General features: G+C 55.1%; 1 protein-coding gene across 4 annotated transcripts in view; it reads right to left on the bottom strand.

Annotated features, from left to right (window-relative positions):
• Positions 1 to 20,074, bottom strand: part of Flnc (filamin C) — a 28,071-nt gene extending 7,997 nt beyond the window's left edge. Inside the window, exons 1-33 of one of the 4 annotated variants that reach the window (XM_046422354.2) lie at positions 19,385 to 20,073; positions 14,952 to 15,200; positions 13,288 to 13,385; positions 12,984 to 13,134; positions 12,779 to 12,897; positions 12,485 to 12,562; positions 12,124 to 12,286; positions 11,791 to 11,991; positions 10,338 to 10,475; positions 9,839 to 9,965; positions 9,545 to 9,681; positions 9,130 to 9,323; positions 8,920 to 9,033; positions 8,175 to 8,318; positions 7,848 to 7,971; positions 7,564 to 7,724; positions 7,197 to 7,287; positions 6,934 to 7,103; positions 6,603 to 6,720; positions 6,247 to 6,509; positions 5,263 to 5,860; positions 4,454 to 4,627; positions 4,207 to 4,369; positions 3,797 to 3,957; positions 3,062 to 3,229; positions 2,857 to 2,980; positions 2,403 to 2,559; positions 2,137 to 2,326; positions 1,950 to 1,973; positions 1,597 to 1,844; positions 1,083 to 1,181; positions 676 to 775; positions 215 to 355 (exon numbers count right to left, since the gene is read on the bottom strand). In XM_046422354.2, coding sequence (XP_046278310.1) covers positions 215 to 355; positions 676 to 775; positions 1,083 to 1,181; positions 1,597 to 1,844; positions 1,950 to 1,973; positions 2,137 to 2,326; positions 2,403 to 2,559; positions 2,857 to 2,980; positions 3,062 to 3,229; positions 3,797 to 3,957; positions 4,207 to 4,369; positions 4,454 to 4,627; positions 5,263 to 5,860; positions 6,247 to 6,509; positions 6,603 to 6,720; positions 6,934 to 7,103; positions 7,197 to 7,287; positions 7,564 to 7,724; positions 7,848 to 7,971; positions 8,175 to 8,318; positions 8,920 to 9,033; positions 9,130 to 9,323; positions 9,545 to 9,681; positions 9,839 to 9,965; positions 10,338 to 10,475; positions 11,791 to 11,991; positions 12,124 to 12,286; positions 12,485 to 12,562; positions 12,779 to 12,897; positions 12,984 to 13,134; positions 13,288 to 13,385; positions 14,952 to 15,200; positions 19,385 to 19,739 — 5,542 coding nt within the window. In that variant the 5' untranslated portion in view covers positions 19,740 to 20,073. Of the gene's footprint in view, positions 1 to 214; positions 356 to 675; positions 776 to 1,082; positions 1,182 to 1,596; positions 1,845 to 1,949; positions 1,974 to 2,136; positions 2,327 to 2,402; positions 2,560 to 2,856; positions 2,981 to 3,061; positions 3,230 to 3,796; positions 3,958 to 4,206; positions 4,370 to 4,453; positions 4,628 to 5,262; positions 5,861 to 6,246; positions 6,510 to 6,602; positions 6,721 to 6,933; positions 7,104 to 7,196; positions 7,288 to 7,563; positions 7,725 to 7,847; positions 7,972 to 8,174; positions 8,319 to 8,919; positions 9,034 to 9,129; positions 9,324 to 9,544; positions 9,682 to 9,838; positions 9,966 to 10,337; positions 10,476 to 11,790; positions 11,992 to 12,123; positions 12,287 to 12,484; positions 12,563 to 12,778; positions 12,898 to 12,983; positions 13,135 to 13,287; positions 13,386 to 14,951; positions 15,201 to 19,384 lie in introns of all 4 variants that reach the window. The other 3 variants (XM_058572152.1, XM_046422355.2, XM_058572153.1) reach the window with 3 other exon arrangements.
• Between the last annotated feature and the right edge of the window lie 4,719 nt (positions 20,075 to 24,793).

Here is a 24,793-nt window from a genome sequence, read left to right as displayed (position 1 = left end):
CTTCCAGCAGCCTACCTGCCAAGCCCTGTATCTCTGCCATAGGAACCTGGCTCATGGAATCCTACCCCCCACCAGGGATGTAAGGTTCCTCAGAGCCTCACGTGCATCTGCACATGGTAGGTTCTCAATAAATATTTATTCAAAGAAGGAAGGCAAGACTGACGTGGATGCCAGTTTCTCTTGCCAAATACAGCATGGCCCGACCCCAACTCACCAGGGATGTGGTTGCCATCATACTTGATTCCCATCTGGTGCAGTCCTTTCTCGGTGGGTGCATATCTCACTGTGATGGTACCGTCCTTATTGTCTGTGATGTTGGGTCTCGCAGTCTTCCCGGAGGGCATCCGCACCTCCCCTGCAGGCCAGACACGGTTACAAGGGGGACCCTGGTTTTTCCCACTACAAGCCCCTGTTGTCCCAGGTCTTGCTTCTGTATGGCTCTGGTTTTACTCCAGAGGCAAGGCACCCAGTCACAGCCTGGAGTGGCAGATGAACCCTGAGCCAGGAGATAGATGCCTTGAGCCTAAGTTCTAGCTCTGCGCAACTTGCTGTATGACCTTGAACAGTTCAATACCCCTCTCTGGGCCCCAGTTTTCATCTTTAGAACAAGAGGGTAGGCCTGGGGTAAGGTCTCTGCCCTCTGGGTCCTCGAGCCTTAGGGCCCCAGAAAGGTACCTGTGAGTTCCCCTTTCTGCACAGTGAAGGGGATGACCAGGTTGAAGGGCCTCAACATGGACTCCAATGGCTCCACAGGTACCACTGGCTCCTCTGTGGCCTGGGCAGGTGAGAGGAAATAGTCAGTGGTTGGGAAAGGCCTGGGAGTGTGACCTGCCACATGACTACCACTAGACAGAGCAAGGAAAGAACAAGATGTTAATGGTAAAACCTGAGAGGGAGGAAAACGTGACAGCTGTAGGAGGAGAAGTGCCTTGCCCTGGTGGGGCTGCACCTGCCAGCCTCATGCCTGCCTGCCTTCCTAGAGGCCCCAAACCACGCCCCAGCCCTGGCTGCAGAAGAATAGAAGGAAGAAATGAAGAAAGGGAGAAGAGCAGGGTGAGGCCCGCCATGGGAGGCGGCAGTACCCAGTGTGTGGGGCAGGTGCCAGGCCGGGGAGGGACGTAGGGCTGGCGCAGCTGTGGCACTTCAGAGGGCTCCTCCACGTGGGGCAGGGGGTCACAAGCCTGGGGAGGCAAGGCATGGGGCACAGGATGTGGTGAGCCTACAGGACCAGAGCTGACTCAGAATTGCCCATGGACATGCAGCCTACGGGGGACACCCTGAGTACTCTTCCCTTGTTATCCTACAGAACCCCCTCTGGGGACAGTGGCCTGAGGGTTAGAGAAGAACACAGAGTTTCTGCAGAGAGGGCTAATACCACTGGAGCCTGAGGCAGCACTGTCACCTCTCACTTAGGGAGACTGTGGGAACAGCAAAGGCTTGATTCTGGAGCCCACTGGCCCCAGGATTCAACAGATGTGGGGACAGGTCATGGGATTCCTTGGGGACACCTTCTGGGATCCCTTACTGCTGCTAAGAGGGTATGGGCCCCGCCCTCTCCCAGTCGCCATCCAGCCCTGCCATGGCTGTGGAACTTACCAGCACGTGGAAGGGGCTGTTGGGGATGTGCTCGCCTCCAAAGCGGATGGTGATGACATACTTGCCCGGCTCGGGCGCTGTATAGTAGATGTCAAATGTACCATCATGATTCTCAACCACATCCACATCAAGCTCTGCTCCATCTGGCGTGGACACTGTGCAGGTCACCTTCCCCTTGCCTGCTGCCTTAGCATCCACTGTGATTACAGTCTCCTCTCCGATCTGGATTCGTGGACCCAGGCAGGCACCTGCCACATGGAAAAGCCAGGTCAGGTCAGGAGCTGTGGGGGCTGCGCCCAGTCCTCTCCCTTCCCAGATCTCCCAGGCCCCCAGCAGAAGAGGAAGGCACTCACCCAGGCCATGGCCTCCAATGGACACTGGAAAGAGAGCCAAGTGTTAGGCCCTGTGGCACTCAGTAGGGAACTGGGGGTGGGAAGGGCTGGGGGACAGGATCTTTGGCCACAGGGACTGGGCTGCAGATCTGGATGTGCTTTGAGGAGGTTGGATGGAGAAGGGCAGGGATGTGAAGTGGGTGCCCACCTGTGACAAGGCACTTGCTGGCATCCCCAGTGGGCAGGGCATGGATGCGGAAGGGCGAGTAGGGAATCTCATCGCCGCCATATTTGATGGTGATGGTGTATCGACCACTCATGTCTGGCAGGTAGGACACGGTGTATGTGCCGTCCCCGTTGTCTCGGATATTGGCCTTCTTGGGCTTACCCTCAGGGTCCTGGAGAAAAAGCAGAGGTCAATGCCTGCCTGTGCCTACAGCCTTCCCAGGACAGAGGGGCTGCACCTGGACTCACCAAGATCTGCACAGTGAGCAGCCCCTCCCCAGCATCCCGAGCATCGATGGTGAACTCCACGGGCAGGCTGGCAGGGATGCCGGAGGCATTGAGGCCAGGGCCGCTGGCCCGCACCTTGCTGGCATCATGGGCTGGAAGCACTTTGATCTTGAAAGGGCTTGAGGGGAAGAAAGGATAGACAGTTGACTGGGGTCCCTTCTCATCTTACGCATTGAGTCCTTCCAACAAATGGACAGGAGTGATTACTCTGGTGCTAATTACAATGCCAAAGTCCCTAGGGCTGAGCTGCCTTAAGGGCAGTGAACTCTGGGGAAGAGCAGGGCGGGGCAACCAGACTGAGTGAGGCTGTGACAAATGAAAGAGGTTCTCCCCAAAGTGTGGCACTGGGCCTGCAGGTGTGGCCCCTGAAGCAGCACTTGTGGCTCAGTAAGGAGAGCCCAGGGCCATCCCTTACCTGCGTGGCACCTCCTGGTCAGCGTACTTGACTGCTACTGTGTAAGGCCCATCAGTGGCAGGGGTATAGTGGACAGTGTGGGTGCCATCTCCATTGTCACGCACCTCTACAGGTTCAGCCACTCCTAGGCAAGGGATGCAGGGTCAGAAGAGTCTCCTGGGACCGCACCCTCCTTCCCTCCCATCTTGTTCTGGACATATTTTACCTGTGGGGCCCAGCACAGCCACCTGCAGGGGGGCTCGGCCAGCCTGACTGCAGTCCACTGTGAAGGTCTGGGGTACCCGGGCCCTGACACCGGCCCCCAATCCTGGCCCGGAGCACTTCACCTTCCCAGGATCGACCACATCCTTCACAGGCACCCGGAATGGACTCCCTAGGAGAAAGACATTAGTCTTTATCTACCTGCCTGGGAGGGTCTCCCTGATGCCTGGAACTAAGGAGAGGCAGCTTCCCCTGCCTGTGAGATGTCCACAGGGAGGCCAGACAAGCAGGTGAAAATGCTTAGGAACTTGATAAAAACAACAACAACCAAAAAATAAATAAATAAACAAACTGGGCTGTAGACTAAGGTTGGGCAAGAGAGCAAGAGGGTGAAAGGCAAAAGTGGCCAGTGAGCCAGTGACAGGGCCCTAGACTGAGTAACTAAGCCCAGTGAGTGGACCTGCATGATCAAGGTCTGGCACTCCAGGCAAGGGCCTCTGGGAATTAACTGGAGGGGCTGCCACATTCACAGCACCCACTGCCCTGCCTCTTGGCCAGACTCAGAGTACCCAGGCCACCTTCCAGCCATCTGAGCTCCTGCTCCAACATGCTTCATGCTTTGGGGTGCTCCCTCTGCAAATCTGCACATCCATCTTCCCTTCAGTTTCCCCCTCATGAAGCATACATCCTGCCATCCTCCCTTGCCTTCCCTGAGCCTGTGCCCACCCTCTTTGCACACCTGGGATGGGCCGCCCCCCAAAGGTGATGTTGACGTCATAATCTCCAGGGGTGAAGGGAATGTACTCCACGGTGCAGCTACCATCTTTGTTGTCTTTGCAGGACATCTTAGCTTCTGAGGGTCCCTCGATGGCCAGGCCTAGGCCCCCAGTGCCGGCTCCCCTGCAAGATGATACCCTCATCAACTCTGCTAGGATCAGTGAGAAGGGCTAGAGAGGGCTGCGGGACAGGGGCAGCTAAGCGGGGAGGAGCTACAGGGGCTGACTAGGGATACTGGGGAGGTTTGCTCCTAGGTCACTCCAGAAAGAATGGGGAATGGTGAGGCACAGATAGAGGACAATTGAGAAACACAAGCGGCTCAGATCAAGGGGGCTACAGCCTCAGGTCAAGGTTAGACAAAGTGAAGGATACCTGGTTTCCACTGTGAAGCGATTGGCCTTGTTGACCAAGCCACCCTCCAGACCTGGCCCAAAGGCTCTGACACGGGTGGGGTCACAGCCCTCAGTCACACCCACTCGGAAGGGGCTCTTGGGTACAGCTACATCATCATACAGCACCTCCACCAGATGCACACCTAGAAGTCGGCCAGAGTCAGTCAGGGTCACAGCCCCCACCATCCCTGCCCTGGGCACATCATAATCAGCTCCCAGTCCCTTACCCTCTTCAAAGGCCGTGTACTGCACTCGGTAGGTGCCATCCCCGTTGTCAGTCACAAAGGTATCAGTCTTAGCGCCCGAAGGGTTGAGTACACGAGCTGTCACGTGGTTGCCACCTGTGGCTGTTAAGGATCTTGCATCCACAGTGAACTCAGTAGTCACCTCTCGCAGGACACCTGGATCCCACAGAGGCACACTTAGTATGATGCCAGCCTTCATGCAGTCCCTCCTGACCCTCCCCTCCTCCATGCTGTTCCTCTAAGTACAGCCTGCTCACCCTCAGCACCCCCTGTGAGCTCCATGCTGCCCCCATGCCACTCCCTTCACCATTTGGTGACAATCTCCACCCACATCAGCTGCTTCACCTGCCCTGAAGGGCAAGTCTGAATCTTACATGCCTCTGCCTGGCCCATGCCCAGCCCAGGGTCTAGCCCCCTGCAGGCGGCCCATGTGTACCACCATCTCCTGACTGCCATCATCTACCCCAAACCTTTCTCTCTGTACCCTCTTGGGCAGGGTTCTTAGCTTTCTTGGATTAGGGATCCCTTGAACTGGTGAGTGCAAGGATCTCCCCAGAAAAATGCTCAGAGGCAGATATCATTTTTGTGACAAGAGCAGAGGCCAGTTTCCATGCCCTTATGGTCCCCTTCACTCCTTCTCTGGAGTATCTGAGCACCTATGGAATTGAGGCTGCCCCAGTCCTCCATTTTACCTCAGTCCTCAGCTCAGCTTCCCTCCCTCCCACTGACGACCTCACTCCTTGAATCCTTGACCTGCAACTTGATCACTGCTGTCTTTTCCTCTTACTCACCATGTGGCTCCACACCAGGCCCAGAGACCTTGACACCACTGGTGTCAACAGCTGGCTGCACATGGACACGGGTGGGAAATTTGGGGATGGGGTGGCCTCCGTATTTGATGGTGATAGTGTAGGTGCCAGGGAAGGCAGGGCTGTAGGTTATATGGTAGGTGCCATCGGCGTTGTTGTGGATCAGCACCTCGGCCTTGACGCCCGCATCTGACAGAATCTCAATGGTCAGTTCTGCCTCACCCGCCTCCGAGCAGTCCACAGTGAAGGTGGCTGCTTCTCCAGCCTTGCCACGTTCCAGGCCCGGCCCACTGGCCCGCACCTTGCTTGGGTCGAACACAGGCTGGATGGTGGCCTTGAAGGGCGAGCCGGGGATGTGGGATTCAGCAAACAGGATGTTGATGGTGTATTCGCCTGGCTCTGTGGGCAGGTAGCTGACAGCACACGAACCATCACCGTTATCCTGGCACTCGATCTTGGCTTCGCAGGGGCCCTCCACCGTCAGCCCCAGGCCTCCTGTGCCAGCCCCCTTGGTGTCAATAGAGAATGGTGCAGGGGTGCCTACCAGCCCGCCCTTGAGACCAGGGCCATAAGCACAGACCTGGAAAAGGAGAGGCATGTGAGTTCCCTACCTCTGGCCTATCCCAGGCTGCATCACCTCCATGGCTGCCCACCTAATTGAGCACCTTCTACTGTAGCTACCACAGAGTGACTACTTAGAACAATTCCAGGTGCAGACAAGGAGGTAGAGAGATGAAATCATTTGTCCTATTTGTTGGACCTAGAATTCAAGCCCAGGTCTGATTCCAAGGCCAGGCTTTTAATAACTATCTCTATGGAAGGTCCTGACGTAGGGGATAGTCCTGGCCCTGGACCCTTGGCTGTGCCCACTCCAGGTACATAAGACCTTCTGGCCTCTATCCTCTATCTGTATGAATCATCTATATTCTACCAACTCCTGCCTCCAACCAGCTCCTATCTCCTCACCTTGGAGGGGTCAGGGGGCAGGACACCTTCCACAGCAAAGGGGCTTCCAGGCACTGGGTGTCCATCATAGGTGATGTCCACTTTGTAGGGCCCCTCCTCAGGGGGCATGTAGCGCACAGCCTGGGCATCAGCTCCACCCCCAGGTTCCAGCTTGCAGGGGATAGGTCGTCGGGAGGGTGAAGTCATCCGCACATCCAGCTGGCCCTGACCACCAGCCCCTCGTGTGTTCACAGAGAATGCCTGTTCCTGCCCCACAGCCACCTCTACATGGAGGGAAAAGGACATAGTGAAGAAGAGACTCCAGCCAATTCCACCCCAAAACCCCTCACTCCCACGGAAGTTCTTGCCCCACTTACTGCTGTTGAGGCCTTGAACTTTGACTTTGCTGAGGTCCAGTGGGGGTGCCACATTCACCACAAAGGGGCTTTTAGGGACAGGGTCCCCACCATAGGTCACTGTGACTGCCATATTGCCCTATTGGGTACAAGAGAAGGTCAGAACCAGGTGGCTTAGATACCACCTGGCAACACCGCATGGGCCTTTGTGGACCCTGAGGCTCAGAGAGCAAGAGAGAGGACTGGAGGCAGGAAAAGGAAAAGGATCCAGACCCGGGTCTATGAGATTGGAGGAGGGACACCCAATCCCTAGTCAGCAGGACAGGCGAGGGCATGCAGGAGTGGGACACACCTGCTGGACAGCAGTGTACTTGACAGTGTAGGAGTAGTCGTGGTTGTCTATGATTTCAAAGTCCCGCACAGCCTCGCCCTTGGCTGCCCCAGCAAATTGCACGTCCAGTTTGGCCTTGCCAGCTCCCTTGGTCAGCACCGTGAAGTGAGTGGGCTTTCCAACTTCCACGCCTGGGAGACCATCCAGAGGTGACAGTGAGGGCCTGGCAACCACTACCCCCAAACCCAACCTCAAACCAGCCCCACTCCCTGCCTGACACTCACCTGTGCGGTTTAGCCCTGGGCCCTCAGCCTTAACCTTGCTAGCATCATGGGACGGGTCTACTTTGATGTGGAAGGGGCTGGCAGGGATCTCCTGGATGTGGAAAAGGCTTTGTCAGGACTTTACCCTGTAGAACACACCCCCGTGCCAGGCTAGATGCTGTCAATATGCCCCAGGGACCCAGTGGGACAAGGGTGGCCTCTGAAATAGTCCGCTAGTGTTCTGTGAGGCATGCTGCCCGCAAACAGGAGGGTTCTGGCAGCATCTGTGTAACTGTGCCTCCCCATCCCTGAGACCAGGTTTCCAGTTGTCCCCACAGACCTCCACCATGCAGGCTTTATGACTATTGATAACTGCAGGCTGGGGTACCTGGTTGGCAAACAGCACCATGATGGTGTAGTGGCCGGCCCCTGGGGGTGTGTACTTGACTGTGAAGGTATCGTTGTCATTCTTGATGATATCAAAGTCAATGTCAGCCTCTGCAGGGCCCACCACGCCAGGGGCGCACTTGATACCAATGCTCACGTCACCTGAGGAGAGGCAGGCAGGCAGAGGCTGTGAGTGGAGCTCATCAGCCTCCCACACCAACAGTCACAGGAGCTGTGCCCAGGGGTGCCCCTCCCGCCTGGACCCCACCCCTGGGCTGCTCACACCTTGCCCTGCCTCGCTGCAGTCCACAGTGAAGTAGGTGGGCTCGTTGGCCTTGAGGCCTGTCTTCTCCACACCGGGGCCATACACCTTCACCCGCTCAGGGTGGCTCCCTTCTCCCACATTCACCTGTGGGCAGGGGTCAAGGCTCAGCTCAGTGCACCTCCCTCAAGGCCCAACCCTCTCCCTGCACCACCCATCACAGCCTCTTTGTGGGAGCCATGAGGCAGGAAGGATGGCAGAGGCCCAGGAATAGCCAAGGTCTGCTATGTGGGCCTGGCCTATTTCCGGGACCCCTGGCAACAGGCAGGGGGCAAACTTAAAGGACTCACCCTGAAGGGGCTCTTGGGTATGTTGACGCCTCCCCAGGAGATGATGATGGTATGTTTGATTGGCTTGGTAGGCACATAGGAGCAGCGGAAGGTGCCGTCGCCATTGGGGATCACCTTGATGTCGATGGGGCAGCCATCTGCATCCTGTGGGCAGCACCCAAGCAAGGTTTGTAGTGGCATAGCCACCTCAGACAGTGCACTCCTTGCTGGCTTTAGCACCCCTTCTTTCCCACCTACTAATACCCACACACCCTAGCACTGTGGAACCCAGTGCCACATGCTCTGTTGGCCAGGGTCCACCCTAGGAGCCAGGACACCAGCTTAAGGCTATCTGTAAGGCCTGTTCCCCTAGCCTAGGTTGCCTGATCTCTAAAATGTGTTGTTTGGGGAGAGGCTGTACTAAATTGATGTTCCTAGAATAGAATAAAGAGCCTTATAAAGAAGAATTGATCTCTTGGAGCCTCAAGACCATGTTCATTAACCTCTAGGGGTCAACAGACACCAGTCTGAGAAACTGACTTGAAACCAACTTCCTAGTTGGTGAAATCATCTCTCAATTGCAGATTATTAGTATGAATATGAGTATTTTTGTAAAATATGTTTTTAACATTAGCATCAGTAAGAAAACAGTTTTAAATTTCCCATAGTGCTTATGGGCCCATGACTACTGTGACTCTATATAACCTCCTTTTGAGAGGCCCCTGCCTTGGGTAATGACAGCAGTAGAGACTAAGCAGTGCCCTACCTGGGCATAGAGCTTCAGGTCTCCTTTGCCAGCTGCACGAGCATCAATGGTGAACTCGGCAGGCTTGTCCACGATGCAGCCAGTGGGCTCCAGGCCAGGCCCAAAGGCCTTCACCTATGTGGGCCAAGAGAGGGGGGCTGAGTTGGGGACTGGAAGAGGTCCAGTGCACCCCATTCCTGTCCTAATCAATGTGCAGGAGCTGGGACATACCTTGTCCGGGAAGCAGTCTGGTGGGGCTGGGTAGATGTGGGCAATGAAGGGCGAGTCACGGATGTCCTCGTCATCGCAGATGACATGCACAGCATACTCCCCTGGCTCTGTGGGCCAGTACCGCACGTCGCAGGAGCCATCTCCCTTATCATCACACTCTATCTTGGCCTGTGAGGGCCCCTCAATGGAGAAACCTGGAGCAAGGTGGGGAGGGTCAGAAAGCCCAAGGCATCTTGGACTCTTAGGCAGGTACTACACCCCTCTCCCAACTTCCACCCCAGAAACCGTTATGTCTCACCTCCTTGTGTATCCTGATATTCCTGATTCCTACTCTCTGTCCCCAGTTAATCCCCGGCATCCCTCCCCATTCACACCTCTCCCCAGCATTCCTACCTTCTGCCACCCAGTCACTTACCCAGTGTCCCCACTTCTGTGCCAATGGCCTCCACCACAAAGTCAGCAGACTTGCCCACCTGGCCAGTCTCCAAACCGGGACCCCAGGCACGCACCTTCTGTGCTCCTGCCTCTGGGCTCACCTGGACCTCAAAGGGACTAGGACAAACAGGGAGCTGGTGTCAATGCCAGGAAGTACACCTGCCAAAGGCACCCCTCCTCTCTTCCCTCAAATCCCCATGCAGCTCACCTCCCTTACTCTCCCCCATGATGGTCCAGACAGAAAAGCATGGGGCAGGGGCAGCATGGTACTTACCTGCGGGGGATGGCATAGCCACCCCAAGTGATGGTCACCACGTACTTCCCAGGCACCACAGGGTAGTACTCGCACTCAAACACTCCATCCCCAGCCTCCCGCACCTTCACTGGCTCCTCAGTGCCCTCTGAAGAAGATGGGGATAGGGGTGCAATCAACGATCTGTGAGGCCCAGCTTCTCAATCCTCTCAAAGAGCCCTTGGGCCCCAAGCCAAACTGAGGGCAGTGCTACTAGTGGGTAGAGGTAAAACTCAGGGCAGGGACCACATGTCGTCCCTGTGCATAAGAGCACCATATAACACATAGGGCAGAGAGAATTAATCCCAGGTTGTAGACCGGGAGGAGTTGATGTACCTGAGATTCCATGGTGCCTCTTTGGAGTCTCTCCTGGGTGTGTGTGGTGCTGGTTATCATTGCCCTTAGATTGTCAGAACTATAGGCCATATTTCCTCCCTACACCTCTACCCCCAGTTCTTCAGCCCTGGGCCTTGGTACTCACTTGGCCCCTTGACTGTGACCTTGAGTTCACCACTGCCAGCACCCTTGGTGAACACCTTGAAGTCAGCCACCTCTTTCACACGCACACCTTTGGGCTGTAGGCCTCGTCCAGAGGCCCGGCAGGCATTGGGGTTGCAAGCTAGGGAGAGGAAGAAAAGGGGGGTCAGGGCCCTGGACAGATTCTTTGCTCCTTGTCACCATCCCCTCACTGTGCACAGGCTGTGGCTTCAGGCAACCCTGCCCTATGCTCTCTTATATTTCCATCACAATTGGAGTTGCTGGGAGCCAGGCTGGGCAGGAGGCTGGCTGTGGGCCCCAGGTCAAGAGGTTACAAGAAACCCTTTATGTGTGGTCCTTAGAGCTGGTGTCACTTTGGAGGAAGGCATGGTACAGCCTAGGCTGAGAGTGGGCTAAGAAAGACAGGGAAGGGCCCTTATGCACACCCAAGGCCATTGACCTAGAGCCATCTGGGCCTTCTCAGAACCATCATAGCAACCTCAGGAACTAAATCATGCCACAAAATATCCAGCAATGCCATGGAACAAGAGCTGTTCCATGTAACATAAAGCCTGACATGGAGCATGGACAATGCATGGGAACCAGACTGCCACAAAGCACTGGCAAGAGTGGGGATCTCAGCCTGATGCAGAACATACAAAATAGCATGGAACACATGATGCCACAAAATAGGCAATGATGTGTCATCCAGACCTACCTAGGGTGTGCCATAGGATGTAGGCAATGGCACAGAACCCAGGGCCTGCCACAAAACACATGCCATGGCCCAGAGCCTAAATTTTATCATAGAAATCATCAGGTAAATGGCAGGGAAGCTAGCTAGACCTCCTATGGAACACAGGCAGTAGGGCAGAAAGAATTAATCCCAGATCAGAACCTAAGCCTGTCATAGAATGCCACAGAGTAGGGAAATGAATCTGCACTGTGTGGACCATGCCACACAGCATGGGTGAGGCCAGTCAGTTATGGCCATGCCTGGCCCAGCCTCTGCTAAGTACTAACATGGTGCCACTCTCTTGGTCTGGTGCTCGGTGGGGTATGGAAGGGAGAGGAGACAGCCAGAGTTGAGTGCAGGAAAAGAATTGGTGTGTGTGGGGGTCATCAACTGAGGGCCTGATGAGTGGGTGGGGGCTAACTATGTGTGGTCCTGCTGCTTCCCCCTCAAGGGCTCCATGTGCCACCTACTCTAGTTTCCTTCCATGGTCTCCTGACCCTCCTCTTACCCATTCCAGGATGCTCAGGGTGGGTTCATGATAAGGGTAAGATCACCCAGAGCTCTCCCTAGCTGCTCCTTCTGCTCATCTCAAGCCCGGCTACCTGCCCCAACCCTGTGGATTAAGTGCCTCACTTTCCACCAATTTGGCAGAATTTGGTGACAGGTCTCTGCATTTTGGCTTTCATGAGGGTTATTGTGAGGATCAGTGAAGGGTCCTTACCTTCTGCCACATGAACAGGGAAGGGACTGCGGGTAATGGGGGCACCAGCGAAGGCCACATGCACAGTGTGTGGCCCCTCCATCACAGGCCTATAAGTGCAGCGGAACGTGCTGTCGCCCTTGTCCTCCAAGGCCACCTCTACTGTGTCCTGTCGGCCCTGTGGGTCTACGATCACCACAGCAACATCACCAGTGCCAGCCCCTATGGTAACAAAGGATACCATCAGTGCCCACTCTGGAAACACACAGGTGATCCTCATCCTGAGACCACCCAGGTCCCCATTCACACACATACCCATATGCCATCAGGGCTGCCTGTTTAATGTGCCCTTACCCGCAGTGTAGATGTCAAAGTAGGTGGGTTTGTTGGCCACATTACCCACAGGTTCCAAGCCAGGGCCACGGGCTGACACCTTGTTGGCATCCCCTAAGGCCATGCCCACATTCACTTCAAAGGGGCTACGCTCAATATTCTGGCCAGCAAAGAGCACAGTCACCTGGGGATGAGGGGTCAAAGGTTAGCTACTAGGGCAGACCAGTTCTGAGAGGGGATAGAGGGGCAGAAGAGAGCCAAGGAGGGCAAGAGATGGATGGCTGGTACATTGGGAAGGGGTGGGTTGTGGGCTGAGGGGATCCATTTAGTCACAGCCATGAATGAGGATGATGGGAGGGCAGGAGGGCCCACTGGGAGATACCTTGTGTAATCCAGCGACCTTGGGCACATAGGAGACAGCATATGTGCGGTCCTTGTCATTGTTGGGAACCACCTTGGCCTATCAGGAAGGAAAAAGATCGAAAACCACAGTGGTTGTAGCCCCACCTGATCCCATGGTGCCCAGGGCTCCCCAGCCCCAGGAAGTCCCCATGGTATTGCCTTCCTAGCCTCCAAAGCACAATGGGTGGCTTTGGCAGCCACCTCTAGGCCATTCCTGCTGTTGGTCCCATGGCTTCTGGTTCCAATCCCAACATCTCCAGCAGCCTCTCCATACCTCCTCAGTGTGGCCCTCGGGGTCCTCAATGTAGACCAACACTTCACCCACGCCTGCATCCACTGTCTGCACGGTGAAATGTGCAGGCTGCAACACGGTGTTGCCCTGAGGCTCGATGCCTGAGGGGCAGAAGCAGAGCTCAGATTACCAGGGGATCCTACGTGTTCCCAGTTCCCCAGGGGGGTTCTCAAGGCTCAACACTAACCAGGCCCGTAGGCAATAGCTTTCTTTGGGTTCAGCTGCTTAGATCGAACAGGGGCACCAGGTTTTAGTTTGGCCTTGGGGAACTGGGACAGGTAGGTCATGACAGAATGCTCATCCACGTTGGGGTCCACGATCTCCTCAGGGGCAATCACCTGCCACAGGAAGGAACAATGTTTACATGTGCTCCCCACCTACCCAGAAGCCCCAGTTCTTACCTGCATCCTGGCCAGGTATGCTTATAGACCCAACCTCCACCGCTGCCCCTCCTGCCCCTATGTCCCACCTCACCCCATATGCCAGTGTACCTGGGGCACCCCGAGCCAGTCGTCTGCCTGCTGCATGGCTTCTCGAGCGTTCTGCACAGGCTGGTTGGGATCCCAGGCCTCCCAGTCAGGACAGAGGCCTGGAGAGATGGTGGAAGGAGACAACAGTTAGGGGAAACCAACCAGCCAGAGCACGGAGGATGTGTTCACCTAAGTGAACTCCCTCAGTACCTGTGACTTCACAACACTTCTGGCCAGCTCTAGGCCCCTGACCAGCCAGGTTCTGGCTGCCCCTGACATCCCAACTCATCACGCTCATCACTGGGTAGGCACAGCAGCCCTCACCAGCACCAACAATAAGCCCTTTCTGCCCTGGTTGACGCAGCCTGGCACCAGCCCTAATAGCCAGCCTCCTGCCTGCCCAGGACCCAGTAGAGACCCTGAACACAAACCCCCACGAGGGACCCTTTCCCAGGTCCCTTTTGCCTCATTCCAGCTGCCTCAGGGGTAGGTAAAAGAGGTGAGCACCCTTTCCCACACAGGCTTCTGATCTGTCCCTTCACAGCTGCCCTGTAATTCCAGCTCTTCCCCCACTTCCCACACCAGCCTTAGAGCATCCCTGTCTCTTACTAACTGCCACTTGGGGAAACTGAGGCACTGAAAGGCTTGTTGGAAGAAAATGAAGTCTTCTTTATGGCCATCAAGAGCCCAGCCTCCTGTCAGAAGGTGCTGAGGCAACCCCAGATCACCCTGTAAAGGGGTGCAGGGTTGGAGGGGCTTAGTCCAGGACAAAGCTGGAGGGGGGCAATGAGCAGCGGTGCAGGGAGGGGGCCGGCTCAAAGGCTGGAATCCATGACTGGCTGGAACAGCTGAGGTCACTGCTGGCAGCCACACCAGTCGTGGGCAATGGCTCAGCAGCTGGGAATGTTTCCCAGGAGGCACCCCCCGCCTCCCACCCCTGCTCCCCAGCTGACCCCAGAGTGGGGGAGGATTCCCTGAGGGACTGTGACTCCTCAGGCAGGCCCAGAGACCTAGGTTGGAAGAAGACCTTTCTTCTGAGAGAAGGGTCAGGAAGGAGCTGTCAACAGGTGGGGCTCTGGCTCATACTGCCTTAGTTTTTTTAGGGTCCTGGTCTTCTCCACCTGATCAGTCCAGGGTCTACACCCGGAGGAGTGGAGCTAGGTCACCTGTCACTGGACAGTACCTTGCTGCCTCAGCCCATACCATCCTGAGTTTCAACTGCTTCTCAAAGCTGATCTCACAAAGAAGAGGCCTCTCTGGGTCTAACTGGGACCTTCTTGCTGCAAGCCCCACTCCATCTCCGCTCTCTCAGCTCAGTGGGAATGGTGACCATGTGGCAAAGTAGGCAGCTCATGGAGCAGGGAGTCCAGGCCTTGGGCTCCAGGTACTTTTGCCACAAACTGTACAATCATAGACGAGTCACTGGCCCTCTCTGGACCTGGCTGTCCTGGCCTATAAAATGAGTTTTAAACATTTTCCTGTCCCTGCAGAATATAGTCCACCCATGGGGTAAGACCTAATTCCAGCAGTGATTCCTGGCTAGAGGAGTAACCCTCCCCCCAGGTGATCCTGACCCCCCCAGGCCCTGGGGTGTACATTCTGACAACCATAAGCCTCAGCACCCCAGCTCATTCCCACTGTCCTTCTAGGCTAAGGGCTCCATGGTATGCCCACTGCCTACTTACCAGGAGCACAGTTGTCCACAAGAGCACCCAGAGCCTTGCCGTCTTGCCAGTCTCGGTTAAAGTTGGTGATGGGCAGCTGGGGCACCTTGTTCTGGATCCAGCCAAGCAGACGCTGCTTAGGTGTCTGTTTGCGGGCATCCTCATCATCCTCATCCTCCCACATGGGCATGGAGATGGAGTAGTGCAGGATCAGTGTCCAGATCAGGCCCAGGATCAACTTCAGGTTCCCATCCACAATAGCCTTGCTGTCTGCAAAGCAGAGGGAACAAGCTGGCTCAGGAGGGACCTTAAGGTCAGACTCCTTCCTCCAGAATTTATCCCTTTCTCAACCTACCAAATTCCCTCTAGCAAGGCCTGGCCCAGAATGACAAGCCCTCTCTGGGTGCCAGCTTCAGAACTAGGCTGTACCTCTCTGCTCCTGTGCAGGTATTTCCACCTCTGCTGTCATACTTGAGTCTGCCTCTGATCTAAGCAAGCCATCCTGCCTTTGGCCTTACTGGACTGCAGTTCTCTTGGGGATACACACTATTTCATTTTGTTTTTTTAACCACCTAACTGACATACAACAAATGGCATATATTAAAGAATACAATTTGAAAAGCCTTGAAAATAGGCATATGCCCACAAAGCTACTGTTACCAATCAAAAATAATTGGCACAGCCATCACTGCCCAAATTTCCTTGTACATACTCCCTCTTGTGATCCCTTTCTCCTGCCTGTCCTTGTTCCATCCTCCCAGGCAACAACTGATCTGCTCTCTGTCATACAGATTAGTATATATATTTTCTAGGATTGTGTATAAATGGAATTATACATTAAAAATACAAATTTATTGGTCTGGCCTAGAACTTAGGAGGGTCTCAACAAAAATGGTTGAATGAAATACTTTAAATCTTAGAGAGGAATGTGATCTGTTCCATTCCATTCACACTCTACCCCAAAGGCCATAAGGCTTTTGGAACAATGGGGTTCTGGGAGGAGGAAAGGGTACATTGCATGCTCAATAAGGCTTGGAAATTGTGTTGCAAAATGCTGGGGGCCAGTCGGATCTCACAAGTGCCAGGGGAAATGTCACTCATGTGGGTTCAAGTGTCAGGCTCAGACATAGGCTATCCACTATCTTCCCTGAGCTGTTTTCCTAAGATTTTAGAGACCCAACTCCCCTTTAATAGTCAAAGGGAAATGTTCAGGAGGGGAGGGGGCTAGAATGTAGATTTTGGAATCCAGCTTATTTGTAAAGGATAATGCAGGTCTGAACCCATCAGCTTCCCTGAGCATTGCTCTTAGGAAGCAGGGAGTGGGTGGAAGACTCAGTCTGGTTTATTGATGCTGCCTGATGAGAGAAGGTGGAGCTGGAGGCTCCCCTTTCCTAGATCTTGGGGGAGGGTATTAGGAGACAGGGGTCTGGGGAACCCCTGGCATCCCCCCTCCACTCCACCTGGCCCTGAAGGAAGAATCTCTTGGCCTCCCTGGCCCTAGGGCTTAGCCCTTCAGCTCTCCCACCCTTCACTGATTCATCCTTCCTTCCCCAGCAGCTCCCCAGCCCACCCCTTTCCCCTGGCTTCCCTGCAGCACAATGGTTTGGCAGCTCTCGGGTTCCATGACACACTCACTGCCGGCCTCCTGTGCTTTCACTCTTTCAAACACACAGGCCCACAACACTTTCCCACAATCTGGACGTCCCAGTGCCCCCAGCCTTTCATGGCCCTGACAGCCTCCGAAGCTAGGGTCTCACACACCCAGAAGTGCTTCTTACAAACTGGAGCCAGACCCTGGGAGGGAGGCCTTGAGGCTTCTGGATGGGGGTGGGTGAGGTGGAGAGGGGGTCATTCATGTTTGCTGGAGAGAAAGTTTTTCCCTAGCAACTGGCCCTGGGCCAGACAGCAAGTGGTCCATGGCTTAGGGCAGGAGAGAGGCATCTGGGCCCAGAGTCCCACCCTGGGAGCAATGACCTTCCTCTCCCGCCTCCCTCTCGGAGGCCAGGCAGAGGGGAAGAACTGTATTCTACCCAGGCTTCTTCCTGTGCAACAACCCACCAAATCACCATTCCCTCTGCCTGGGGATACCCCCAAAGGGATGGGAGGAGCCAGACAACTAGTCCTGGACACCCCTGCCTGGGGAGGGGGGGGGAGTGGAGAGAGGAGAGAGAGGGCTGGGCCAAGGGAGGTGCTGGGACAGCTGCTGCCCCCTCCAGCCCCTCCTTCGGCTATTGGCTCCCGGAGAAGGAATAGCAACTGGGGAACAGCTGCGGGACAGGGCTGCCTCATAGGCCTCTTTGTTCAGAGGGGCTATGGGGTGGTGGGGGCCTTCACAGGGGTGCTAGGAAAGAAAAGGCACACAGCTCCTTCAACCCGGCCAAGGACCCCACCTCCAGCTCCCACTCTAGGCCCTGACTTCCCTTCTAGGAAGACAAGTGGACCGTCTTTGTGACCCGTGCTCCCTCAGGTGCCCAAATGTTCAGTTTCAGTCCTAAGACAATGCCCAGGAGACTCCCCGGATGGCCCCTTCCCACCAATAAATGGAATGGGAAGCCGGACGAAGCAGGATGCCCCCCTCCTCCACTGTGGGCAGTTCCTTTCTGTCTCCTGGGGTCAACCAGGCTGGTGTCTCAGCCCCTCCCCGCAGCCTCACCCCAGCCCAACAGCTGAATTGCTGACAGCTTATCTCATCAGCGGGAGTGAGCCACTTGGCCCAAAGGGGGTTCAGCTCCCCTTCCTCTCAGCAGGAACCCAGGGAGCTTCCCTCCTGCCCCCAAACCAGTGCTGGCTTCTTCCCCTCTACTCGGATCCGGCCCCTCCATAGCTGAGCCAAGGGGGGCTGGAGCCAGGCACAGACATGGGGGAGGGGAGAGGTGCACAGGGGAAGGATGAGGCCTAGAGAGGGGCCCGCTGCTCCCACAGCTGGGAGGGAGGGGAGGCTGAGTGGTTTCTATAATGTTTTGCAGAGGCCTCAGTCCTTCCCCTGGAGACCCACCTGGGACAGTCAGTCCTACTTTTCAAATCCCAGCATGGAGTGTGATGATGACCCCAGGGCTGGTTCATGTGTGACCCACCCCCCTAATTCTTCTAGCCTTCAGCCCCACTACACACACCAGGGTCCCCTCCCCCACCCCTTGCCCTCAAGCTTGTCCTTCTGGAAAGCTCAGAGACATCTGCTGTGTCACGGAGACAGGGCTATTTCCAGGCCACGGCAGGAGGGGGTGAGGGGTGGCAGTATTGGGACAGGAGGAGGTAAGGCCTAGGGAGGAGACTGGACAGAGCAAAGGGCCCCAGACTGACCTCAGCTGCTAATTCAGGAGGGCTGGAGATGGCCCTGAGGGAAAATGAGGGTGTACAGGCATCCAGTTATCTAGACAAGACTCTGGGACAGCCTGTGTGGGGGCACCTAATCCCATGTACAACTTCCCTAGCGCTGAGGCCGGTCAGGGGGCCCTTTCTTAACACAACAGAGCTCTCATGAACTCACTACAGGGGTGAGGTGGGAGTCTGTCCCTGGCCTCCAGCCTACAAAGAAAGGACAGGTTATAAGGGGCGAGGCAGCCTCTTGCCACTGGAAGCCCACCCTGGGAATTCTGGGCCCCCAGAGCTAGAATGCCTCCCCACCCCCACCCAGCACTGACACACCTTCCAAATCTGGTTACACTCAATGACTTCCTCCCCTCTGCAGGACTTCCCCTCCCTCCTCAAAGCCCAGACTGTTAGCTACAGCCAATCCCAAGCATAGGCAGTGGGTTGGGGCAGGGCAAGGACAGGCAGGAGCCCCCCTCCAGGGAAGGCTAAAGCAGGAGGGCAGGCAGGGGTTAAGGTTCCCTGCCTTAGCTCAGTGCCTTTTTAGGTTTCTGAGGCTGGTCTCCGCCTGCCCCATCCCAGGACTGAACCCAGCTGCAGAGCACATGCCTACAGAGGGCCTCAGTGGAGCTGACAGGCCACCAGCTTTCCCGGGCCTCTGAGCTCAGAGAGAGATCCAGGGGGTGGTCAGGATCTGTTTTCAGTCTGGTCTTCCCCTTGGAGGGGCTGGGAAGCCATTTGCTTTTTTGGGATCCGGGGTATACCCCCAGAATCAGCTATGGGTACTGACCCTTTTCTCTCAAGCATGCATAGGAGCTGTTCAATGGAAGGAAAGGGGACAGCGAGGGAAGCAGGTTGGTGGGAGAGCTCATGGGGAGGTTGTAGCTGCAGGGCTCAGAAACCGAAACCTCAGGACTTCCCAGGCCACTCAGGGAGTGCTCATTGTCCTGAGAGGGGTGTCAAGGTAGTGCCCAGGTGGTCTGCATTGGTGCGGGCGGGGGAGAGACCAGGCCAGGGTCCTCCCCCTGGTCCCCATTCCTATCTCATCTCTCAGATCCTGATGGGCCCACCCCGCACCTATGTCCCCTACCCACTTGGGACCACCTCTTCCCTATTGTGACCATGCCCTCATCGCCCACACTGACCGATGGACACGAGCTTGATGTGCTCGCGCTCCAGGAACTCAAGGGCCACAGATACGTTCTCCAGCTTCATCTGGCGGAAGTTGGGACGCGGATGGAACTTGCGGTACATGCGCTTCTGACTGAGCACCTCAAGCAGCGCGATGAGGCGCAGCCCGTCGCTGAGGTCGCGCTGCAGGTCGGTCAGGCGCTTGCCCACGCACTTGAGGTGCTCGTTGCACCAGCGCGTAAATGTGTTCTGCTGGATCTTCTTCCACGGAGCGTCCTCTGCTAGGTCCTTCTCTGTGGACGGCATCTCGTCCGCCTCGTCGCCCAGGCCGAGGCCGGCGGCATCCGAGTAGCCACTGTTGTTCATCATGTTGTCGCGAGCGGGGACGGGGGTTGCGTGGGCTGGGGGCTTGGACTGCGGGTGCTAGCGGATGCTGTTGGGCGCTGTTGGGCTGCGACCGCGGGACTCGCTGTTTTGCGCTGCGCTCTCTTCTCCAACTTCTCTTGCGCCCTGGCTGACCGGGGTTCTGTGGGCCTCCTAGGCTCCTCTAAGGCTCTCTGGCTCTGGCTCTCTCTCTCTCTCCGGGGGCGGAGCGGTGCTCGGGAAGTGCGGGCCAGGCCGGGCCGGGGGGTTTAAGAAGCCCCCGGGCCGATGGCCCCCCCAGCCGCGCCCGCGGCCCCCCGGTCCACGTCAGAGCGCCGGCCTCCCAGGAATGCCGCCCGGCCCGCGGGTGGGGGCCGCGCCAGCCCACGGCCCCGCCTCCGCCGCCCCTCCCCCACGCGGCCCGCCCGTGGCAGACGCTACTAGGTTGGGGCTCCCGCCCCCTCCGCAGGGTTCCTTGGCTCTGGGAGGGCGGCAGTGCCCCACACGCACCGGCATTACAAAACTAAGTGTTAGTATGGATGAAATGTGCTCCCTCCACATCCAGCAGGGATTATAGAGATAAATGGGGAAACTGAGGCCAGTGCTTAGAGCTAAACACACTGATAAGGTGCTGACAGAAGTTTCTGGACGTAGCCAGGCTGTTGACAAGAGCCTGGGAATCTTGGCTCCTAGCCCAGGGCATTGTCCACCTGTGGACTGGGAAGGGAAATTTGTGTGCTTGCGCAGAGATGGCCTGAGAGGAAGGAGATGTTGCCCAGGCCAATTAGGGGGAGGAAGAAGGTGTGGGGTCTTTCCTCATTGCTCCTCTTTACAGGTAGAATAGCCTCATTTGGAGCCCAAACTCAGGGTCCTAGGGGAAAAAAACAAGGATTCTGCCCTTGACTCAGTGTCCCTGTCACCAGTCAATTTGGTCTCATCTTCTGAGAATGAAGCTGAGCTCAGGAAAAAGGTACCCAGTGAGTCAGGCTGTGTGTCCCCACTCCGGCCCCCTCCCCCAGTCTGACTCAACTGAGGTGATGAGAGGGAAAGGAGAGACTGCCCCTGTGATGCCAGGGAGCCCCCTGGGCAATGTGCCCATCTGGGCCACAGGACAGATCCTCTCAGGGAAAGGGCAGGTTAGCCAGACAGAAGCAGGGAGAGCCCTGGTGGAGCAGCCAAGGGAAAATGTGACTGAGGCAGGTGGGCAGGGCCCGGGGCAGAGTGGGCAGGGAGAACCCAGGGAGCCAGGCAAGATGCCTAGGCAGAACTGGGCTCAGGGTGAGCCAGAGGCAGCTGGAGGCTTGGGGAGTAGTGACAGCGGGGAAAGTGAGGCACTAAAAGCACTGGTGGGGGATGAGGAGAAAGCCACAGAACATATAAGGAGAATATGTATTTGGCAACTTGACTCCAAACTTCCTGCCCGCCTTTAAGCTTCCTCTGCTTCCCCATCCTTCTAGACCCAGTAAATTTAATTGGGGAGGAGGCCATGTCTAAGCTTGAGATATTTCTTCAAGCCAGATAGTCCCCAACTCAAGACACATGGTGGTTTAAGAATTGGGAAGGATTATGGACTTTGTAGGTGAATCATTCTAACTTCTTTACTCTTCCCAAGCCTGGTGAAAAGGAAGGGTATGGTATAGGAGACATCTAGGGGAACTTTCACCAAAGGCAGAGTGAGGGCAGTACCTATTATGGACTAACAAAGAAGTTTAGGTTTTTGTGAGGGCCAGTGCTTATGGTGACAGGGTTCCGTGAATCATTTATTTCTCTTCTCATGTAATGAGACTGCCTAGTCCTTTGGTAGAGAGGGGGAGGAGTGGAAGGGACTAGAAACAGAAAAGGGACCTGCTCTGCATAGCTGGAGGGGGTGTTGTCTGGGGGCCCTGATAGTGACAGGCGAGGTATAAATAGCTTGGGCCCTGCAGCTCATGTTCTGTTGGCCGCCTGTGACGAGGTACTCAGGAATTCCACTCTCCTATTGGCAACCCCCTCTCCTTGTCTCCAGAGCTCTCATTCTCTCTAAACTATCTTTATCCAATGGCCAAAAGCACACATCAGGTACTAGTGCTGTCCACTTGAGAGGCTGAGCTCTCTTTAGAGAGATGCCCAGCTCAAGATACATAGCTGGGTCTCATAAGGAAAGTGTGTGTGGGGCAGAGAAGTCAACTTCTGACAGCCAACCCAAAGTGCCAGGAGCTCAGGGTTCCACTGTTGTCTCTGGAGCCTTGATGAAGAAACTGAGGTTCAGATCTGAGAAATGATGGATACCTTTCTGAGCTGCTGGGAAGGGGAGAAAGGGGTCAGGTGGAGTTGCTTGGGGCTCACAGCTCTTCTAGGGAACCGAAATATACATAGTCCTGTCTGGTGGGTGTCATTATCAGAGGTACCCAGTCAGTCAAGAGCTGGAAGGGTTCTTTCAGGCATGGTGGCACATACTTATAATCCCATCGACTCCATAGGCTGAGGCACCAGGATTGCAAGTTCCAGCAATTTAGCAAAACCCTGTCTCAAAATAAAAAGGGCTGGGGATGTAGCTCAGTGGTAAAGCACCCCTGGGTTCAACTGACCAGTTCCAATAATAACAACAACAACAATAATAGTGAATTAGGTGGGAGGGTTCAGAGCAAAGCCAGGGAAAACTCCCAAGGATAGCTTGCCTCGCTCTCCTCTCTGACTCATTATCTCACTATCTCACTTGGGAAAGATCAGTGTGTGGGTCCCAGAGGAGCAAGTAAATGGTCAGCAGAGCAGGGTGCAGTGCCAACGGATGATTCCCGCCAACCTCCCCAACCCCAGAAACCTGAGCCTGTTGCTCTCCAGGATAAATCGGGGCCTGACTCAAGCCCCAGCAGCCAGTCACAGTCAGCCTACCCAGGCATAGGCTGGTGACTCAGCCCTCAATATAGCCCATGAGCCCAGGCCTCAGGCCCGGCCACGAGGGCTGGAACAGACCGTGCACAATGCTGTCCTGGGACCTGCCAAGTGGGGCCCCTTCCCCAGGGAGAGCTAATGTGTTCCTCCCCAAGCCAGGCAGGGATACCGAGAGGGGCTTACTAGGGGTTTCATCAGTTGAGTACATGGGGCTTTGCTGGCTGGGGCCACAGGCCATTTATAGCCCCCTGACTCATCACCCGCTGACCTATCTCAGGAGACCAGGTTGCCTGGCCTTTCATCTGGGCCTGTCTCTCTCATCAAGGGGCACTGATTGACAGCCACTGACTTTGGCTGTATTTAATTTGGGTTGAGCCAAATTTGCCTGAGTGGATCCAGTGGGCCATGTTTAAAAATCTTGTTTTCCTGGAACCAGGGACATTCCTGCAGTCATTTGATGATTCTAGGCTGGTCAGGCCCACAGCAGGCACTGGCTGTGGCTTTGTCCCAGGTGGCAGGAAAAGAAAGATCCAAAGGCTGAATTCCAGCCTCTTCATTTCTGGTTCTATAACCTTGAGCAGGTTACATAACTCTTTCAGGCCTCCCTTTCTCACCTGTAAAATGGAATAACACCCTCAATAGTGTTTTTTAAAAAATGTGTGAAGATGAGAAGAAATAACATATGACTAGCATGACACCTGGCATCTAATAGGGGATTTTTTAAAAAGTTAGTTTGCTTCCTCTGCTGATGTGTGTGGGTCCGTTCTAGGGAGTGAGGCCCTTCCTCACAGCTGTGTCCATAGCCCTGCAGATACACTGCCTAGATATCGACACTACTCCCCTCACCCCTTTCCTCCATCCTGATACACCACCTGCCAGAATCAGAACCAGAGTTACTGTATTTCATAACCACCCACCCCAATAGCAGCAGCTGGTCCTTGGCAGGGGTGGCAGTGGTGGGTTGGGCAGGGACAGCAAGGCGGGCCCAGACTGTAGACAACGGGTAGAAAGCAGTTATACAGAGGGAAGAAGCCAAAAGATGGAGGCTCATGAAGGTGTTTGGGGGTTCTTGGTTCTAGCTATACCAATGCCAGGGTGCATGCCTGCCTGTAGTTTCTAAGACATACTGCTATGGACTTAAGGTCAGTCCTCCTCACTCCACCTGTTTTTAAGTTATCTCAAACAAATGTTTCACATTTAACAAGGAGACCTCTTTCACATGTTTTGGTAACACCGATCAACAAGATCAGGTGGCTCCAGATTCAAACCAAAGGAAGGGGAAGAGATTCTAAAGTGCACAGAGAGGGGCAAGTGTCCTAAAGGCTGGGGAAAGGCAAGCCCACATTCCTGTCATTATTACTCAGAACCTGATCTCCATCTTGGTTTCTAAATCCAAGCGATCCTTGATTTCTTAGCTTATCTAAGTGCTACAGCAAAATATTGTAAACTGGATAGCTTATAAACAACAGAAATTTATCATTTTTCTTCTGGCTGGAAAGCTCAAGGTAAGGCACATGCAGATTCCCTGTCTGGTGAGGCCACCCTTCCTCATAGCTGTCTTCTCATTGTAACCTCACATGGCAGAAGGGGTAAAGGGGTCCGAGTTCTCTTTCATAAGGAAACTAAACCCACTGTGAGAGCTTTGTCCCACTTCCTAATAGCATCATCTTGGAGATTAGGATTTCAACATGAATTCTTGGGGGACACAGGCATTCGGGCCATAGCACTTGGCTGTAGGTCATCTTCTGGTCCTTTCCAAATTGTTTTCCAAGCAATTGTTGGTGAGTAAACTGAATAAGAAGCAGGGTCTCACTACCCTCAGAATCAAGTAGTACCAGGTAGCTACAAAGGAATTTCTTGAATTAGGTAATGACTGAATACATAAAACCTTAATACAACTGGTGAGGGCAGTGTTTCTCAAGGTCAGCCTCCTGGAGCTCAGAGCAGGACATAAGATTGAGAACAATCTAAGGGGACAGCAGAATGGCCAGATAATTTATGTGTATTCCTGTTTACCTTCGTTACCAATGTTACTAGGCATACTAATGACCTATGTGTCTTGTTAAAATACAGATTCTGTGTCAGGAGGTCTGGGGCAGGCCTGAGACTCTGCCTTTCTAATAAGCTCCCAGGTGATGTTGATGCTGCTGGTCCTGGGTCACTTGGAATAGAAATGGATTAGGCTACCC

The sequence above is a fragment of the Marmota monax genome, unplaced genomic scaffold (genome assembly GCF_021218885.2).
Source record: "Marmota monax isolate L192 unplaced genomic scaffold, Marmota_monax_Labrador192_F-V1.1 WCK01_AAM20220418_F8-fsc00027, whole genome shotgun sequence".
Taxonomy (NCBI): Eukaryota; Metazoa; Chordata; class Mammalia; order Rodentia; family Sciuridae; genus Marmota; species Marmota monax.
This window is presented reverse-complemented; position numbering and strand designations above follow the sequence as displayed.